Raw genomic sequence first — 21,137 nt, forward strand, 5'->3', positions numbered from 1 at the left:
ATATTTATGCTTGCTTTTTGAAACCGCCTTCACATCTGGAGTTTGCCTATGATGCAGCTACTGAGGCAACTCACTAGGTTTTGAAACAGAGCAAATGTCTATTGTTTATCTTTTTGTTAATTCATAATTGGCCCTATTTTTTGATGTGCCTTTCATTGTGACGTTCGTCAGCACATATTAGTCTGATAAGAAAACCAAGATTGCAGTTATTTGATCAAAAATGCAGTAAAAACTGAAATATTATTACAGCTTAAAATAATTGTTTTCTATTTGAACATATTTTTAAATGTAATTTATTCATGTGATGCAAAGTTGAATTTCCAGCATCATTACTCCAGTCTTCAGTGTCACACGATCCTTCAGAAATCATTCTAATATGATGATTCGCTGCTCAAGAGACATTTATTTTTATTATCAATGTTGAAAACAGCTGTGCTGTTTAATATTTTTGTGAGAACTGCTAAATTTTTTCCAAGACACTTTTAATGCATCCTTGCTTGAATAAAAGTAGTTATTTCTTTCAAAATGTATCAGCTTCCTCCACTTCTAAATTAACTCTTCATTTGATGAAACCGAGACATAAAAAAAATATTAACCAATTCTATAACTCGGAAATACAAGTAGAGTCCATTACAAATGCTGTTTACAAAGTTTGAATCTCTAACCCCTCTGTGTCTCTTCAGATGGTGGGTGGACTCCTGAACTTCTGTTTCTTCACGTTTGTGAATAAATCCCTCAGCGTGGAGTTTCCCGAAATGCTTGCGGAGATCATCAGCAATCAGTTACCAAAATTCAAAGCCGGGAGTGTCAAGGCGCTGCTCTTTCACCAGAAGTGAATCTCCTCCCAGCAGCAGGACACAATGCCTTAAACATCCAAACCATCCCCTCACTCCCACTCCACCCGAGACAGCAGAGCGAGAGGGAGGCGCAGGGAGGGTGAGGGGCGGGACAGTATGCAACCCAGCACAGAACTCCACGATTGACCAGAATACAGTGGAGTCGGAGGAAGAGACGGGTAATTAGAGAGGTTCTAAAAAAGCTAACAAATGGCTGAACTGTTGAAATTACGTAACCGTGAATCTCACAGATAGGTTATCCCATACATGTCGTCTCAGGTGTTTGACTCCCAGCATCAACTATCAATAGAAGAAATCAAATTGTCTAAGATCACTTACTATGTAGAGTTCCTCACATCTTTTATTTTTGGAGCAGATGCTGCACCACAGCACTTACAGTCCAGTATGCACAGATTATATAGTTTATTTTACGTCAGATTATCTTCAGATATCATACTTTTTAACTACGGATGATAACAGTTTCAAATAATCATTTCAAAAAATATGTACAGAGATAATGGCTTCAGCTTGGTTTGAAAAAATTAAATGCATTTTGTATAACAACTACATATCTTCACAGTTTTAAAACAAGTCATGTCGTCAACAGAATTACATATATACAGAAAAAGGGAAAATATGTGCCTTTTTTTTAGCTTGTTTCCTTTTTAGCCGTTCTCTTGACTCGTCCGCACCAGACATCTGGCACCCATTGTGTTAGGACTTCTTCATAGTTGATTGTACTTTTATACCCACTTGCACTTGTAATTTTAATAATGGCTGTTTTTGTTTTTTTGGCAGCTTTGTAATCAGAAGAAGTGATTCTTATTGATAAGACATGGAGATGCTAACGTTTATTTTTACACTGATTGGTCAGTCGAGAAATGCAAATCTAGCACTTTCACTCCTTGTAAATGCTTTAAAGGGGCTGGTGTAGGTTTGTTCTGCAGAGAGATGTATTCATCATGTCAAAGAAAGCCATTTATTATTAATTTCGCCTGTTAATTCATATAGGAATTATGCAATGTGAAACATTTTTGTCGGTTTTGTTTTAGTGTGTGTGTCGTAACTGTTCCTTTATTGTTGCTGGCTTACATAGTAATGCCACTGTATACAACCAAAACAAAGGATGCAGATTACCTATAACCTTCTGAATTCATAAAAAACAGATGTTTTTAATTGTCAGATACAGTACAATCGTGCTCAGCTACACCAAACATCAACTCAGGCCCATTTCATTTATATTTTCAGCACTTCTCAGAATCTTTAGATTCTGTACAGCGGCGTATGTTCTTTAACCCGTTTTTTTTTTTTTTTTATCAGGTCTAGACTAATCCGTAAAACTAACCTTGGCTGTCTGATGGTTCATTCAGTCAAACTGTGGCGCAGGAGCATGGTTAACTCTGGGAATTTCTACTCACCTGTATTGTTGCAATCTGTTATTTCTGTGCCAAACATATACTGCTTTCAATTTGTACAATCTAAAACTGTGCTTGTCTTAACAGCTGTCAAAGGTATATGTATTCAAGAGAGGGAAAAGAGAAGATAAGAATATTTTACATTTCTTCTGTGGAAGCTTAATACATGAATAAAATCAGATGATATCTCCAGCTTCAAGCTGCTTAGCATAGCATTGTGTGGTACAGATTTAGCGATCAACACTTGTTTTCAAATTCTAATCAGTATCTGAGCAGCACTTTTCACTTTGCTCTTCTGTTCCTACAGATATATATGATACAAATAAACAGATGTATTTACATGAACTTTTGCAAAATGTCTAATAAAATGTTCTCTTAGACCCTATAGAATCAGGAGTGGCCTGTTATGTTGGGTTGGGCTTTAACTTCATGCAGTGATTCAGGCTGCCTTGTCAGTCATTTCAACATGTGCTTGGTTGTCTCACCTCTTATGGGGTGAGGCTCAGCTAACAAAGAGGTAAAAAAAAAGTCAATAAAAATAAAATTTTTTGTGTAACAAACTACACTCGTCACGATTCGGTTCGATACTGATCTCGCGATATGATACTCGGACAGTATTTTGAACAAAACTAAAATGGATTTAAAATGGTCTGTTTATTTTTATTATTCCAACACGTAGGTAAACTACGGAAGCCCTGAACCGCAACGTAAAAAATAATAATAATACGTAAAAAAAAAAAAAAAAAAATGTAAAAAAAAAAAAAAAAATGTAAAAAAAAAAAAATGCTATCATTTCGAGATTAAAGTCGAAATGTTTCGAGATTAAAGTCGAAATGTTTCGAGATTAAAGTCGAAATGTTTCGAGATTAAAGTCGAAATGTTTCGAGATTAAAGTCGAAATGTTTCGAGATTAAAGTCGAAATGTTTCGAGATTAAAGTCGAAATGTTTCGAGATTAAAGTCGAAATGTTTCGAGATTAAAGTCGAAATGTTTCGAGATTAAAGTCGAAATGTTTCGAGATTAAAGTCGAAATGTTTCGAGATTAAAGTCGAAATGTTTCGAGATTAAAGTCGAAATGTTTCGAGATTAAAGTCGAAATGTTTCGAGATTAAAGTCGAAATGTTTCGAGATTAAAGTCGAAATGTTTCGAGATTAAAGTCGAAATGTTTCGAGATTAAAGTCGAAATGTTTCGAGATTAAAGTCGAAATGTTTCGAGATTAAAGTCGAAATGTTTCGAGATTAAAGTCGAAATGTTTCGAGATTAAAGTCGAAATGTTTCGAGATTAAAGTCGAAATGTTTCGAGATTAAAGTCGAAATGTTTCGAGATTAAAGTCGAAATGTTTCGAGATTAAAGTCGAAATCTTTCGAGATTAAAGTCGAAATCTTTCGAGATTAAAGTCGAAATCTTTCGAGAATAAAGTCTTCCGTAGAAGTTGTGTGTGTGCTTGCCGTTATTTCACATTGCCGCACATGCGTGTGCGTGTGTGTGTGTGTGTGAACTGGATCTATACAAAATAATAGCTTTTTACTTTTATCTGGGCTTTCAACAAAGGGATATTCTACAACATGACATTAGGCTATAGGACTTTATAAAATATACTGTCAGACTGGATCAAGATATCCAGCTTTATGAATGAATGAATGAATGCATGAATGAGGCATTTATATAGCGCTTTCATATGTCTACTGTAGGCCTACACTTAAAAGCGCTTTACAATCATTTCAGGGAATCTTTCCTCAACCACCAGTGGTTATTATATTTGAGGAAATCACGGGATCCGGCCAAATGATTGGATACAGAATGATGCACTTAAAATGTATCCAGAACGTACGGTGTCTATTATAGACGGCAGTTCGACTTCACAAGCGCATGTATTTACACACATGCACACGCATGAATGCCTGTGCGGCAATGTGAAATAACGGCAAGCACACACACAACTTCTACGGAAGACTTTATTCTCGAAACATTTCGACTTTAATCTCGAAAGATTTCGACTTTAATCTCGAAAGATTTCGACTTTAATCTCGAAAGATTTCGACTTTAATCTCGAAACATTTCGACTTTAATCTCGAAACATTTCGACTTTAATCTCGAAACATTTCGACTTTAATCTCGAAACATTTCGACTTTAATCTCGAAACATTTCGACTTTAATCTCGAAACATTTCGACTTTAATCTCGAAACATTTCGACTTTAATCTCGAAACATTTCGACTTTAATCTCGAAACATTTCGACTTTAATCTCGAAATGATAGCATTTTTTTTTTTTTACATAATTTTTTTTTTTGGGGGGGGGGATTATTTTATTTTTTTACGTTGCGGTTCAGGGCTTCCGTAGTAAACAGTTAAACAATGTATTTTATTTATTATTTATTTATAATTATTAAAAATAGAAACTATGTTTACCACCTTACCATATTTAATGTGCCATAACATCTGATGCTAAATTAAATCTCTAAACGTTCATTTTGGGCGAACTATCCACAAGTAACGCAAGTTATGTAATCAGATTACTTTTTCAAGTAACTAGTAAAGTAACACATTACTTTTTCATTTACAACAAAATATCTGAGTTACTTTTTCAAACAAGTAACGCAAGTTACTTTGTTTCCCCATTCATTGACTGACAGCTCTCCTGTCCCCATATTGAGAGAAATGGGGAATAAGGGCAGAGGCGTTGTGTAAACATGATGGTTTTTGTAGTTTAAACTAGACTAAAGATCGTACTTGCACAAAAACAGATTCAGTAATTCCTCAAAATGGATAAAAACAGTGAAATGCAAACTGAATATTATTGCAAACCTGCAATAATTAAATGTTAAATAACACAAATATACTTTATGCATTTAATCTCACTTTATTAATCAATGTCTTTGCTGCTGACCTTTGATAACCCAGCCATACGAATAAGCAAAAATTACCGTAGTTAAACATCACATTTGTGTTTGTTTGTTTTTATTGCTGAATAAACAGAACTTCTGAACTTTCTTCTCCTGAGTCCTATTCTTCTGCGATCCAGAACGGCAGCACAGATGTAAGGTTTGTTGGAGCTGCGCCCTCTACTGTACAGGAGTGAACTTGCATTTCCATCAGGCTTATTCGTTTAATTTTTTGTGTGAAAGGGCCTTTACATTTGTCAAAAATATAACTTTTAAAGTATATATATATATATATATATATATATATTACAAAACAAACAAGTAAGCCCAGCCCCAATAAGGAAAAAGTAGGCTAATGCAAAAGTAAAACAATGCATTACTTTCCATAAAAAGTAACTCAATAACGCATTTAGTTACTTTTTTAGGGAGTAACATAATATTGTAGCATTATTTTTAAAAGTCTCTTCCCCCAACACTGCTATCCACAATGCATATTGTTGCATATGTGTATTGCGATATATGGTGATGCGATATAGTTACATCCCTCTTTATTTTTTAGAATTCGAAATAATCCACTATTCAAAAATCTTTCAGCTTTTCATATTTAAATCTGGACATAGTTAAAAAGATAAAAGTTGAAATGGCATGGCCCAAATGCCTAAAATAAAAGAGCTGATAACATCTACTGTTTTGAATTTAAACAGGTTGCACACATTAAAATCCATCTCCATCACAATGTACTTGTCTTGAATTTGTAATATTCCCCTTTGGTTTAGGGTTAATCACAGGTAATTATGCATAATTTACTCCTATTACTACAGGAAATACACGTAACGTGTACCAAGGAAAATGTAAAATAAAATGTTAGTGGTAGAAAATTATAGTGTAACCAGCATGCAGTGAGCCATTTTAAAAAGAAAATGGAGGTTAAATGGAGTAACCCTAACTTCTTAATATTCATTACTAAAAAATAAACCACTATATATTGTGTGTGTGTGTGTGTGTGTGTGTGTGTGTGTGTGTGTGTGTGTGTGTGTGTGTGTGTGTGTGTGTGTGTGTGTGTGTGTGTGTGTGTTTTTTCCCCTGGGATTTCATACTGATATGTGAAACAGCCAAGGCAAATCTTAAGTCCCGGTTAATGAATACAAACCGTTCCTCGTCCCCTGCAGCTTCAGCATTATTAACCGTGTCTCAAACCTGCTGAGCTGCCTATCTAGACAGCATTTTCGACCATCGTATATGCACGTTCCGAGCCAGCTGCCCTGAAAAGCTGCAAGCAAGCAACTCGCCAGGTTTGAGTCACGGTCATTTTCTGTTTTCAAACAGGGCCGAGCTCAGAATAGATCATTAAATAGTAGGCATGACCGAGGCCGATATTGCAGTGAAATTCAACCCGCCCGACTATAAGAAGCTCTCGCGGCTGTACTGTATGAATGGAGGATATCACCTTCAGATCCTGGCGGACGGGACAGTGGCTGGAGCTCGAGAGGAAAACGTCTACAGTGAGTAATGCTGCATGTCTGTGCCATGACTCTTTCACACAGCGGCATTATAATAGCGTTATGATAACGTGTTTCTCTGCAGGAGTTCAGTAAACAACAGTTTTATGGGTGCTAAACAAGAGCCGCAGTGTGTGCTGATACGCAACTGAATGATAATAATAAAGTACAGAAAAGAATAATAAAGTAGGAAACACACATTCATAGAATGTTAATAATGCCTAATTAAGAATGATTATACAGCTAATTTCATTTAAACATGCTACTTTTAGACAATATTTTTATTGTGCCTTGTCCAGAAAAATCATATTTTTCCTTTTTAAAAATAACAGAACTAACTTATAGCTATAGGTTAAGTGGTCCTTAAATGGGTCATTTGGTGCTTTTGAATGTTTTCTTTTTTCTTTAGTGTGTAATATTTGTTTATGCATGTACAAGATCTGCAAAGTTACAAAGCTCATAGTCTCCCAAACATGGATTTATTCTATCTAAAAGTAACACTGATCCAGACCTGCCCAAACGCTCGATTGAAGTCCAGGTATTATTTCCTCAAAGGTCCACGTCACAGTGTTACACACAAAAAGAGAAGTCGAGGCTTCAGGTAATTGCAGTGTGGTTGTCGTGGAGACGCTATGCGTTTGTATGTGAATGCAACGTCGATTGCTTTGGCCTTGCAAAAACGGATGACATTAGGAATATTATTTATTTATAAAGCTCCCTGAGCAGTAACCCAAACGTTTGCTTGTGCACAGCGCATTTTACAGAGGACAGCTTAGTACAACCAAAGTCTCTTTAAGTGTAATTCTATAGTCTTTGGTACAATGCAGGTTTAAAGACTAACTGTAGGCCTACCACAGTAAACATTCTGCTCAAGTCGTGACTCGTGCCTCCAATGTTGGTTCCGATCGATAGGCTTGATCTGCATTTTCAGAATATGACTCGAACTGATACAACAAAATGACAATGTTATTATTAACTGTGTGTTTACAAATGCTTTTTTTATACTTCAGAAGCTGAAGTTACATTTCCGACACACAATTGAGGTGTTTTTTTGGCCAATCACAATTAACGCACTGGGTCAGCTGGCCAATCAGAGCACTCTGAGCTTTTCAGAAGGAGGGGCTTTGTAAAAATTAAATCAGTGTTTCATTCAGACCTATGATTCAGACAGACTGGGAATAGAGGAGCTGCAATAATGTACAGTAGGCTATGTGCAAAATAATATGTTTTTGAACATTAAAGGACAAGTTCGGTATTTTACACTTAAAGCCTCGTTTTCAGATCGTTTCTGATGAAATACAATGGTTAAGATTGAAATTTGGACACATGCTGCTGGCCCGAGAATTTTCGGTTTCTGTGGTTGCAGTGGGTGGTAGCAGAAAGGTAGCAGTGGGTGTTCACTGATATGCTCACACAAAAATCGCTGCAAAAGATGCTTTCCACCAGTTTTATCGTAGTTTTTGTCCAACTCCAAGTCAATGGTCAAGTCACGTCTTTGTAAACGAAAGTTTAATGCGCTTTAGGAAGGATTGTTCCAGTGCACATATGCAACCATTGTGGAGGTGGGTTTGCGCACAAAAAGTATTCTCGTCGCTTCATAAAATTAAGGTTGAACCACTGTGGTCAAATGGAATTTTTTTTATCGATGTCTTTACTACCTTTCTTGCCCTTTAAAATGGTAATTAAATTGCTGAAAGCTTGGATTTCATCAAAAAATATCTTAATCTGTGTTCTGAAGATGAACGAAGGTCTTACGGGTTTGGATCGACATGAGGGTGAGTAATTAATAACAGAAATGTCATTTTTGGTTGACCTAACCATTTCAGTTATTTCAAAGGTCCTTACAACATAACAGCAAAAGAACCTAAACTCACAACGACACTGACCAAGCAAATAAATATAGTAAACAATATGATAAAAATGAATTATTTCCATGATTTTGACACAAAATTACATTTTATTACGCTATACAACTTAGTACTTTAAATTCCCTCATAACACAAAATATTAAATAAAAAATATTATTGAATAAAAATATGGGAGTATGAGTGTGTGGGGAAATGAGAGGCATACTGTATATACTATAAATAATGCCACATTTCAGTGGTTCATGTATGTTAAAAAGATATCTCTATTTTACATAAATTAATCCATGTACATAAACCTGCAATCTGAAATAAAAAAAATGGAGATTGCTGTAAAACATGGTTCTAGTCTTGTTAATAATCTGACTTCATCCTCGAAAACATTTGTCCTTGATCTTCTGTTCCTTGTATCACGGGATGCATACAGTATGTGGGACACTGTTCTGGAATCTGCCTTTTAATAATCCTCCCACATATTTGTGTGTGTGTGGTTTTAAAGGCATACTGCGCATAAAAGCAACAAGTCCAGGAGTGGTGGTCATTGAAGGAACAGAGGCAGGACTTTACCTCTCTATGAATGAAGATGGCAAGCTGTACGCTTCAGTAAGTATAAAGAAACCTTTCTGATACAAAGAGATGCATCAGCATTTGCACGACTATTATGTGTGCTTTTCTGTCTCTGCAGTCATTAGTAACGGATGAAAGTTTTTTCTTGGAGAGGATGGAGGAAAACCACTACAACACATATCAGTCTCAAAAGCACGGTGAAAACTGGTATGTCGGAATAAAAAAGAATGGAAAAATGAAACGAGGCCCAAGGACACACATTGGGCAGAAAGCTATTTTCTTTCTCCCACGACAGGTGACCCAGGCAAAGGACTGAGGCCTGAAACCTTATAATGTAATCATCACATAGCATAACCATAATCCACTGTCAAGTCACAGGCTTACTCTACTAACTACACATAAAACGCTTTTAACTCGCTATGGCAGAAAAGGTGCGTTCACGCCATGTCGAAATTACCGTAATTATGAGATTTCCATTTGTAAAAAGTGTTCGCTTCCTCGTAATTACAGCTTGTAAAATGAGAGTTTCCTGAGAGCTCCTACTTGGACCGTGACCGCTGCAGATTTATTTAGCTGTTGATAGTGTTGAAACCATAGACTGTAAAAGGTTGAAACGCATAATTCCCAGTCCGATGACGTGAACAGCTCTGAGTAGAACGTCACGTGTTGTTCGCTCAAAATTACGGTAATTATGACATGGAGTGAAAGCAGCATAATATACAATACAGACAGAAGTTTACTAACTCTTGGATGCAAACATGTTAATATTCACAAATATGCACTGACAACAAAAAAACATAAAACTACTGTAATAGTAACTTATTTTTTTGTATTTGTGAAGTGATTCTTTAGTTTGAACAATCTCAATTTTGCCATTTCATGTTTTTTCTTATTCATATATACGCGTCTGATCGCATTTGTTATATTTTTTCTTTTTTCGAACAACACAGTAATAGCACGATTATAGTGCTGTGTCATTGAACTTCTGGATCATGTTAAACACAATAAATCTGTGAGCTGTGCCGAGTCATGGATATATATATCTTTATTTATGTAGTTATAACTGTTAATTAATGAATGGTGAACATTACTACACTTAGATATGACAATACTGTAAAACGTTGCTGCCTTAAACATCCAAGTTGATTGTGCTTCAAAATTTAAGTCATTTCAACTTAAATTGCATTAAACTGGCTTTAAAAAAAGTTAAATCTTGCATGAATAATTAAGGTTGCTTAACTTATTTTAATGAGTTAAAGCAATGCAAAAACATGTCATAACTTATTGATATTTTTTACAGCGACACCCAAAGAACGGTTTATAGTTGATCTTAACACACATAATATATTTATATTTAATTGATTTATTATATTTATATATAAAATAATATATTTATATGTAAAAGTCTGCAATTCATCTTCAACTGAGGATGTAAAAATGATGACACTGTGGCAATGATGGTGTTTAAACAGTGTGTGAGAAATAATGTTCAAAAGCTAATTAGATCAAAAAAGAAAGGAAATTAATACTTATATTCAGCTAGGACACATTCAATTGATCAAAGGACACAGTAATAACATTTACAAAAGATATCTATTACAAATAAATGTTCTTTTGAACTCTCTATTCTTCAAAATAATCCTGAAAAATGTATATTGAATGATTTCTGAAGGGTCATGTGACACTGAAGACTGTATTAATGATGCTGAAAATTCAGCTTTGCATCACACGAATAAATTATATTTTTGAAATATATTTAAATGGAAAACGATGGAAGCTTGTTTCCACCAAGGAATTAAAAAAAAGTAACTGTGACTATCCCTTTTTAAATTCTTTAATTTTTTTCCCCTCGCAATTAAGCTTATCTCCAATAATTGCAAGAAAGACAGAATTGCAAGTTATAAACCCCCAATTACGAAAAAACATATTTTTTCCCCTTAGAATTGAGGTATAAACTCACAATTGTGAGAAAAAAGTCATAATTGTGAGATAAAAAGTCACAGCCACCTTTTTTTACTCCATGGCGGAAACAAGTTTCCATAGATAACAGTTCTTTTAAAATGTAATAATATTCCACAATATTACTGTTTTTACTGTATTTTTGATCAAATAAATGCAGCCTTGTTGAGCACAAGAGACTTCATTCTAAAACATTCAAAACTGGTGATGGTATAGTGTACATAACTGACAAATACACCACGTGATCTGCGTTGCCATAGATGTTACATTTATTAAAAGTTACTTGACAGGTGTAAAACATACAAATCACAAACAACATATTGTGAAGCACTATCTCATACTGAAGTCTTCAATGAAAACAAAGATCAATGAATCATCTAATGCTACATTTGGCATCATAAAACATTCTATTATTCACACCAGATCACTGATTGATTAAGCGCATTACATAATCAGGTGTGCTTGAATGCTGAATCAGTTTGCCGTTTATATCGAACTGCTATGAATCTAGGCTTAGCTTTTATTTGATGAGTATTTTGGTCCTTTTTTGACAGTAATTTGAAACGGGTTTACATAATCTCGAATAAACTTTGCCCTAATATGCTCTTGGCTTTAGAAGGACCTGGCAGTTCCTCCATGTTGTTCTGTTTATATCTTAAAAGTGCATCTTTATAACGTTTAATATCACTCTTCTCGTATACTGTATATACATACTCTTTTTCTAGTTCACAAAAGAAAGTTCAGATACTAGATTTACTCACAAAGTAAAATTACAACCCCCCCACCCCCGTAATTAAAAGAAAACCCTCAGAAACAAACAGTGACTGGGAATTTGACAAAAACAGATTCTCTGATGGGCATGACTGCTAATTGGAACTTGAAATGCCAAATACATGCAAATGTAAGCAAGTTCAAACTCCATAATGAATGCATACTGTACGTCTACACTTTAAATAAGCACTGATAAACGGTTGAATCCTTTAGTAAAAAATGCCAATGTAATTAGTTGCATTGCGCAAACAACTGAGAAATGCAGGGGCGTCTGAAGCAGATATACTCTTCTTTGTTGTCCTGAAGATTAGAAAAAGCTGTGGGTGGCTCTCTGACTTTGCCGTTTTGTTCATTTCGCAATTATCCTGAGATTTTTAATCTATTCTCAAAAATCAGAAAGAGAAGATACTTCATCTTCATGGTTATATCATATCCACAATCATTTAGATCACAGAAAGGTTGTCTTTTAATTTGTTTCCCCCTAATGCAATGCTTACACATAAACCCATCTAAAGCCAGTAAATAGTTTCTTATGATTTACCTAATAGATAAAAAGAACGCGGGTTCGAGGAAGGGTGGACATGGAATGATCTGCCATGTTGCGAACTCTGGAGTAGTTCACAAATCCCCGGAAGAACAGCAGGAATCCTGGGTGTATTCAAAATAACACGTTAGTTGAAAGGATGTATTCAATTTTATATTCATTTACATACACTAATGTGCAAATATACACTCACCTACAACCAGGAAAACCCACCACAGCCAGTACTGGCCATCAAAATATCCAGGGAAGTAGGTAGAAAACTGTTTAATCACAGAGAGAAAAGGTTGAGTGCTCATCCTCTGTTACATTGCAATAAAAACACTAATACAACAAAACAAACAGCTTTAAATATTAATCCACTGCCACGATTTGTGATGATGGTAACACTTTACAATAAGGATCCATTTGTTAACATTATAGTAACTAACAATATGAACTAACAATGAACAATACTTCTGTTTATCTCAACATTCACTATTAACAAAAAAATTGCCTTGTGGTCTACAAGAAAAGGTCTTCATGGTATTTTTCACATTGTTGCAGCACCTCTCTTCCTAGTCTGTCAGTAACACTCGGTTTAGTTCAGGGGTGGAAACTCAGTTCCTGGAGGGTGACAGGCTTACAGGCTTAATGCTAAACGTCACATGAACAAACAGGAACACTAGTCTGATCGCATATGCTCGTCTGAGAAAGTGTTAACAGCAGTACAAACTGATGGCGATATCTATGGAATTTTTAAAGGGATAGTTCACCCAAAAATGAAAATTCTGTCATCATTTACTCACCCTCAAGCTGTTTCAAACCTGTATGAATTTCTTTTTTCTGCTGAACACAAAAGAAGATATTTTGAAAAATGTCGGTAAACAAACAGTTGATGGACCCCAATGACTTCCATAGTATTTTTTTTTCCTACTATGGAAGTCATTGGGGTCCATCCACTGTTTGGTTACCGACATTTTTCAAAATATCTTCTTTTGTGTTCAGCAGAAAAAAGAAATTCATACAGGTTTGAAACAGCTTGAGGGTGAGTAAATGATGACAGAATTTTCATTTTTGGGTGAACTATCCCTTTAAGCTAAGTAGCTAACCTAGCTAGTTCTATTTACTGCTGGCATTATCTTTGATATCTAAATGTTAGTGAGGGGAAGAAAGATAAAAAACATTTAGTTATCAATCTGCATATGCGATATTTTATGCTCATCTTTTCTCGCTCCTTTGAAGGTATCTTGAGTATAATAGCTCTATATTTAACGAAGCACATACAAATACTGGAAGCGATGCGACCTGTTTTACTGCGCTTAACCCCAATTAAACGAAGTCCTTCAGGCTTATTTGGAAACTACAGGTATGTGTGTTGGAGCAGGGTTGGGACTAAACTGAGCTTCGCACCCCTGGTTTAGATCTGAACTCTATGTGCTCTGGACCAGTGTGTTGTGATTGGTCAACCACTTTAAGCACTCTTCAGAAATGTCACACCTCTTTCTAACAGTTAATGCACTGTGCACTAACATGAACATTTTTATTCACTAACATTAACACGATATAAAATACATAATAAACGCAATAAAAAAAAACATTGCTCATTGTTAGTAACTAATGTTAACAAATGAGACCTTATTGTAAAGTGTTACCATTATGATGTAATGAATTTATAAGATTTATATGATATAGGCCTGGTTTCACAGACAGGGCTTAGATTAAGCCTGGATTAGGCCTTAGTTCAATTAGGACATTTAAGTAGCTTTTATAAACATGTATTAGAAAACACAAAACATTACTGGTGTGCATCTTGTGGCAAAACAATGGCACTGACATGCAAGTTGCCTTCAGTTAAAACAGCTCAAACATGCATTTTAGTCTTGGACTAGTTTACGCCTTGTCTGTGAAACCGGCCAATAGTATCCTGTCATACCCTGACAATCAGGACCCATTTGACCAGGGACAGTCCAAACCCAGAGATGGCTCCATAGCGCCCGGCTGCAGACGTGGTCAGACAGAAGGACAGGAAGAAGCCAATCCAGTTGAAGAGGAATGCCACTGATGGGGCAAAGATATGAACAGCTATTAATGTATCTGCTGCACTTCTGTGTCCAAATGTCGAATTAGTCCAATTAGTCATCCATTTCACACTATCAAAGTGTATCTCAGTCCTATTCGGACGATAATTGTTTCTCATGAGGGCGTCTGTAAATAATCAATGAGGAGCCATGCAGATTTAAACTCATGTCAATTTAATTCACAGTAGAAGAGCGAGTTCTGTGCTGTGTAGGACTGCCAACTTTTGAGTATAGTTTGGAGTGAGAATTATGGAGGAGGAGGAGGAGGGGGGGGGGGGGGGGGTACATGGTACAAGTAGGCTACTATTTTTATTATTGCTTGAAACAGATTTCACTATTTCAATTCAATTCAATTCTTGTGATTTGATTCCAATCTTGATTCAATATCGATTCATTTGGATAAATATTAGGTACAGTAGGCGTGTTAATTTTTCTCAAGAAAATATGTTTTTTTAAATAATAACAATGTTATAATATTTTAATGATACAAGTAAAAATATAATAAATATATTGTGCACATATTTAGCAAAATACTCCTCTCTATATCTATTTTTTCTAGCCAACTAATGTGCTATGGTCATTAAATGGCTTTCCTGAGGTAAATGTAACGTTAAGTGTAAGCTGTTTTATTGACCATGGTTGAAAAACACTGATTGATCGATATTATGCATGAGGCATAAACCTTTCGGTCAGTTTTACTGTATCTTTCAACATACCTTTTTGTGTTTATTTACTATTAACTAGTAGTAAAGAGTAAAGAGACGATCGGTTCACGAGCCGCTTGAACTGAGGCGCTACAGCGATCTGTCATGTCACATTTACAAGCGCCAAAACTATATTTATTGTTTAAATTTCGTAATAAAATTGACAGAATCTGAGATCTGATCATTTATTTAATATCAAAAGTAACCAGCTCTGTCTTGTCTGTCGGTGTCAGTGTCAGTGTCCTCTTTGCGTGGCGATTTTTCTCTGCGTGAGAAAATGGATGTGTAAGGGAGAGAGCGTGTGAAAAGTGTCGAATGCGTGAGAGTTGGCAGCCCTTTGTGTAGTTATACACATTATGAATATCTATATCGGCAATAGACTTCAGCAGATGAAAGACAAGGAAATTAGTTAACACACAAGTTACCATAGTTTAAAAACATGTAATACAACCAGAGGCTGTGCAATGTTGTGGCATCGTAAAAAATGGATTGATTTTTACTGTGAGTGACACCAGCATATGAAATGTTGACCGTTCCATCAACATGTCTAGAGCGGTCTAATGTGCCATCTGCATATACATATCTACAGTGAGTATTGTGCACTCTTACTGAAAAACGTGAGCATGAATATCCCATCATTGCCAACCCGCAGTTGATCCGTATCGTCAAAGCTCTCCCTGGCAATGAAGTCCTCATCCTGTAGTGGATGTACAAGTAAAGATGTGTCAAAAGTGTGGTTATTTTAAAACCTGTAATTACCCCTAAAATAATCACAAACCCTCACCCGGTCAGTGACTAGAGGAACAGTGGACTCTGCTTTGCTCCTCTCGGCCTCATCATATGATGGGAGTGATGTGGCAACATTGTATGAGGGGGGTTTAGGGAACACGTCATCCTCTTTGTACTCAAAAAAAGCTACAAGAAACAAATGAATCAGACACAGAGTAGAAGGTTATGAATAACGACACACGAGTTATTTCTGGCCCGTCAGGACAGGCAGCGGCTACATTTACACACGTCTGTTACCTGCGTTACTCGCTGCGATGCTGCTGTACGGCGGAGGTGCATCAGCGGCCGGTTGAACCACCTCCCCTGACTCCTCCTCATTATTCAACTACAGAACAAATCAAAAACAAGCTGGTGATATTTGGAAAGGATATTATATCATATACACATTCATTTTAACATAATACAAATGTAGCAGTTTAATACCAAACAAACAATAATATTAATAACAAAATAATATATATATATTAGGGCTGTCGATTTAATGTGTTAATTTAATTAATTAGTTATGGAAAAGAAATGCAAATAAAATGATTTAACGCACCCAACCCAGACCTACATAATTCATAAAGTTGATTGGTGACAATCGTGATGCAGGGCAAAAACTCACTGCGTATAGAAAGCTGTTAGAATGGCCCTATAATTCAAGATATCAGGGCAAAAATGCCTCTGTATTTTTTTTTTATCTCATATTTAAATCATTTGATATAGCCTAGTTCAGCAATATCACACGAGTAACGGCGTAATATCAAACGAGTGCCGTTTTTGTCCCGAATAGCACGATTCCAAATGTGATATTGATTTTACACAAGAGGTCAATAAATAAGTTAATATTGGGTTATATTTATATTTCATTCAAAAATATTACCTGTAAAGCCACAGCAGAACTGTTGTGCGTCTCCGAGCAACACACAGCAGTGTCTCGTTTCTAAATGAATCCGTGTTTTGAACCAATTAATCAGGTGAACCAATAATTCAATGGCCCATTCAGACATTTACTACATCCCTGAATGAATCAGCCGTTTGGACGTGGCGTGTGAACGCACCTTTACTCATTTACTGCCACCTACTGGTAGTTTTAGTTTCTCATTTAGAGTATCACTTCATTAAAAAAATTATTTCATATTTTTGGGATAGTTCACCCAAATTAAAATTAGGTTTATTTACATTTACTCACCCTCATGTCGTTTTAAACCTGCAGGAATTCTGTTGAACCAAATAAAATATTTCTTTCTAAAGCAAATTTTTCGTAAGGTCTATTCGATTATTTTCTCATATAACACAATAATGACTTTAAGTGTCTTTTGGGGGTAATTTTTCAGCCACATTTGACATGCGATTCAGGTCTTAAAGTGATAGCAGCCTAAAAACCCGCTGCTGTCTGTCATTAATGATAATCAAACAGCGCTGATGTGGAAACCAGGAGAAACATTGTGCATGAACAAGTTATAGAAGACTTTTCAATCCACGAATCACTAATATTCACCATGGATATTCGTTACCAAGTCGGTACTCAAATTTAAAAAATGTGACGCTTTGAGCGCAATCGTAAACAACTCTGATTGCCCATTGTGCTCACACGCTCATCGGATATGTCTGTGATTGGCTACAATGATCCGTGCTTCAAAAACATGTTGTTAAATTATGCACTCTTCACCGAGCGCTTACACATACAGACGGGAGCATTTGAAAGCAGATAGACGCCTGCTTGTGCTCTCAAACACTCCATCTCCCGTTTTGTAAAACAGTTTTAAACACTTCCGTGTGCTCTCAAACGCTCCCTTGTGTTGATCAATGTAGCCAATCACAGATATATCAAATGAGAGGATGAACACAATTGAGAATCAGAGGTGTTTATGATTCCACTCAACGCGTCACAATTTTAAAATGTCAGTACCACAGTAGGTACTTTTTGACAACTCTAACCATGGATTTAATTTAGCAATGCTAATTGTAACCATGGTATTGTGGTAGAAATAGTCAAATATTTGTATTCATCTCAGGGTTTGTACAACCTTTTGAGACTGAAAATCATGCACTTTACAAACAAAGACGTGAAATTACAACTATAACCAGTAGATGGCGGCAGAGGGACACTTATTGACTTTGACATTTTCACCCCAAAAAAAACGTTTCTTTAAATTGTGACTTGTAATATAATATAACAATATAAAAATATATTAAAAACTTTAATGCTAGGTGCGATTAATTACAGAAAAATGTGTGATTAGTTATTTTTTTAAATCGATTGACAGTACTAATATATATATATATATATATATATATATATATATATATATATATAATTAAAAAATTTGTTTTTATAAAATTATATCAAAATATTATGATATAATACACATAATACATTGTCTATCTGAAAAAAAAAAACATTTTATATAAATTATTTTATACATTACATGCATTTATATTTCCATGGACATTTTTTCCACAAAGGTTATCTCACCAGCTGTTTGTTATACAAATATTTTCCTCTATTTTTTTACGCTTTTGTAGGCCAGGTGTTAAGTCTCTCATATTATATTTTTAAATGTTATATTACACGTAATACTTTTATATTATACGAGTCATATAATAGAATAGAATAGAATAGAAAAATAGGTAAAATATGAAAATAAATGTCACCAAATGATTTAGATTTAATAAATAGGGTCACCTCGGTCTTTTGTATGTCATGAACTTTAACACTATTGTAACATGAAATTAAATATAGCTGCTCGCTATAACACTTGATCAGAATGACAACCTTAAAGATTGATAATTCGCGATAAAGTACCAACTATATTGTATGAATGTTCTATTCTTAATCATCTAAAACTCCTCGTTTTCCGGTTTGTTGTTTGTGTAAACGAAGGCCGCTGAAGGAGCGGCTAACCAGCTAATTAACGTTAGTCGAACTGGGATTACCATCTCTTCGGAAAAGATTACAATTCAGATTCTGAGAATTTATTATCACAACCGATTCGACTCGATATACGTCCATAAAACCATCAACCTTGGTTAAAGAAGAAAAAAACTCGCTCTAAAAACCAAACAAATTATGCTGATCATGTATTACCTGCTGATATCCACTCCTCTGAGCTGTCATTCTTCTGCGTCGATCTGTTGACTTAATCAGTCATACAGTAGCAAAGATTACTAGTTTAACGTACCTTTTACTTAATATCAAAATGTTACTGTTCCTTAATTTAAATATGTTCGTATGAATCCAGATAGACAGCACTAGGCTAATCTATAGCCCAAACAATGGCGACTGCTCATGCTCAGTCGGGTTTCGTGTCAGCCTCTCCTGTCTCTGTCTCAAACCCTGGTCTGCTGCCTACCTAGACAGCATTCAGTCATAGACGCGCTTCGAGCAGACTCAGCTCAGCTGCCTAAGTAGGCAGCTCACTATGTTTTGAACACAGTCCATGCCATGGGTGTATTTATTTCAGAGCAAAGATTAGTGTTATATAACCAATTAAAAGAGTTTCCAAAAGTGAGTTTGCCAAACTGCTGACCTAAAGGTACACCTTTGAACTTTTGTACGCTTTTGTATTTAGAATGGCTAAAGGGAGACAATAGCATTATTCCTAAATACAACACAGATAGTTGAGCCTGTCGTTGTCTGCCATAGTCAGTGCCAAACAGTAATAAACACTGTTTCTACAAGTGTAATCTTTTGTGTCCTCTAATATTTGTCTCTGGAGGCTGCATCTGATTTCCCAACCATTGTGAATCAACTTTTGCTCAGTTCATTATTTTGCAATAGCCTACAATATAAATACTAGCTGATAAAACTCGTATGAAAATTTGAAATGTAGCAATATGAAATTGAATAAATACCAAAAATTACTATAACTATACTTTTTTCAGGCAGGTCTAACAGTTTTAAAGCTGCAGTCCGTAACTTTTTTGGGTTAAAAATGATCTAAAATACATTTTTGAGCAAGTACCAACCAGCCAGTGTTCAAAACGATCTGCTTGCCTTAGCTCAATTCAAAAAGGTAAGCTTGTAATAATGTTTTTATTGGTGGATTTCTGCCGGAAATTAGAGCATGTCTTTGCACCATTTCGTCACATCTGTGCACATAAAGAAGGAGTCTCAGCTAGTAGGCTATATTGTGTGTGAGGATGTTGGAGGTGGAGATTTACAGCCTTTTCTCACAGCACTTGATATAATTAAACTTATCAATTTGATGGCGGATCCATCAAATGACAATCACCAGAGTCAACTGGAGATTCACCCGTTGTAAAATGCAAAAGACTTCGGACTTCAGAGTGGCTACAGAAAAAAAGAGACAAGGATAATATCGGAAGGGCGTTTGAAAGGTAAAAATTTGATTATATTCCAATTTTAAATATGCATCTGATTACAGATACATGTGTTTGTATTTCAAAGAGAACCAGTTCTAAGGAACATTAATTTGTTGGTATGACAATTAGAAATTAGACTGCACAGAAATGGAAACTGAACTACAGGTAGCCCTAATACACATTAAATGTAGTCACGCAACACTGATGTTGTTTACATTAACAATTTGAGAACAAATTTTCAAGGTTTGACATGATATGATAAGCGATCGTTAGATTTAATCAGCACAATTTACTGCAATTATTTTTTCCCCTTAGTTGGTCAGAACAGTGGATGTTACTTGTTCGGACGACATTTGCCGGGGAAAATTCTTATGTTGGTCATACTTCCAAAAAGTAGAATCTGTGATTCCGCATGACAGTTTCCACACCGGCGCGGTGACTGACTGGCACATTTCGAACAGAGATGGTGACAAAGAGGAAAAACTATGGACTGCAGCTTTAAGGTACAGAAATTGAATAAAGCAATCAAATGTAAAATACCATTGCATATATCACTGTATAAATGAAAGATTCATCCTTATTAAAGTTACAAAAGGCGATTCAGTCAAGAGCAGTGAGTATTTCCTTATATTTTGTTGTTTGATCAACATTAAATAAAATGTTCTCACTTTAAGACATACACATGCACTGATACTGTACACATGCTTTGTCTTTCTCTACTGTTTACTTTCACTTAAAGGTGACATATGCTCCTTTTCACAAGATGTAATATATTTCTTATGGTGTTCCCAGAATGTGTCTGTGAAATTTCAGCTCAAAATACCCCCAGATCATTTATTATAGCTTGTCAAAGTTGCCCCTTTTTGGGTGTGAGCAAAAACGCACCGTTTTTATTTTTTGTGTGTCCCTTTAAATGCAAATGCTCTGCTGCTCC

At 35.5% G+C, this 21,137-nt stretch overlaps 3 protein-coding genes across 3 annotated transcripts in view; 2 read left to right on the top strand and 1 right to left on the bottom strand.

The window, feature by feature from the left end:
- Positions 1 to 2,641, top strand: part of nr3c1 (nuclear receptor subfamily 3, group C, member 1 (glucocorticoid receptor)) — a 29,279-nt gene extending 26,638 nt beyond the window's left edge. Inside the window, exon 9 of the mRNA XM_082177721.1 lies at positions 684 to 2,641. Coding sequence (XP_082033847.1) covers positions 684 to 836 — 153 coding nt within the window. The 3' untranslated portion in view covers positions 837 to 2,641. The remainder of the gene's footprint in view (positions 1 to 683) is intronic.
- A 3,694-nt stretch (positions 2,642 to 6,335) lies between these two features.
- Positions 6,336 to 10,590, top strand: fgf1a (fibroblast growth factor 1a). The gene is made up of 3 exons (XM_082177773.1): positions 6,336 to 6,639; positions 9,001 to 9,104; positions 9,187 to 10,590. Exons 1-3 carry the CDS (start codon positions 6,498 to 6,500, stop codon positions 9,382 to 9,384), a joined length of 444 nt encoding a protein of 147 aa, XP_082033899.1. The 5' UTR covers positions 6,336 to 6,497; the 3' UTR covers positions 9,385 to 10,590.
- A 684-nt stretch (positions 10,591 to 11,274) lies between these two features.
- Positions 11,275 to 19,184, bottom strand: ndfip1 (Nedd4 family interacting protein 1). The gene is made up of 7 exons (XM_082177772.1): positions 18,966 to 19,184; positions 16,130 to 16,217; positions 15,888 to 16,018; positions 15,713 to 15,800; positions 14,255 to 14,379; positions 12,536 to 12,602; positions 11,275 to 12,446 (listed from the first exon to the last, which is right to left on the bottom strand). Exons 1-7 carry the CDS (start codon positions 18,993 to 18,995, stop codon positions 12,340 to 12,342), a joined length of 636 nt encoding a protein of 211 aa, XP_082033898.1. The 5' UTR covers positions 18,996 to 19,184; the 3' UTR covers positions 11,275 to 12,339.
- Between the last annotated feature and the right edge of the window lie 1,953 nt (positions 19,185 to 21,137).

This window comes from Leuciscus leuciscus, assembly GCF_965113295.1.
Source record: "Leuciscus leuciscus genome assembly, chromosome: 8".
NCBI classification, from domain to species: Eukaryota; Metazoa; Chordata; class Actinopteri; order Cypriniformes; family Leuciscidae; genus Leuciscus; species Leuciscus leuciscus.

What these genes read in the sequence shown, in the direction of transcription:
- fgf1a (XM_082177773.1), top strand. Translation starts at nt 6,498, where the DNA reads ATGACCGAGGCCGATATTGCAGTGAAATTCAACCCGCCCGACTATAAG. An exon ending in TCGAGAGGAAAACGTCTACA is followed by an intron (nt 6,640 to 9,000) that starts GTGAGTAATGCT and finishes GTGGTTTTAAAG; the next exon opens with GCATACTGCGCATAAAAGCA. An exon ending in ATGGCAAGCTGTACGCTTCA is followed by an intron (nt 9,105 to 9,186) that starts GTAAGTATAAAG and finishes CTGTCTCTGCAG; the next exon opens with TCATTAGTAACGGATGAAAG.
- ndfip1 (XM_082177772.1), bottom strand. Translation starts at nt 18,995, where the DNA reads ATGACAGCTCAGAGGAGTGGATATCAGCAG. An exon ending in AGAGGAGTGGATATCAGCAG is followed by an intron (nt 16,218 to 18,965) that starts GTAATACATGAT and finishes TTTGTTCTGTAG; the next exon opens with TTGAATAATGAGGAGGAGTC. An exon ending in CATCGCAGCGAGTAACGCAG is followed by an intron (nt 16,019 to 16,129) that starts GTAACAGACGTG and finishes TGTTTCTTGTAG; the next exon opens with CTTTTTTTGAGTACAAAGAG.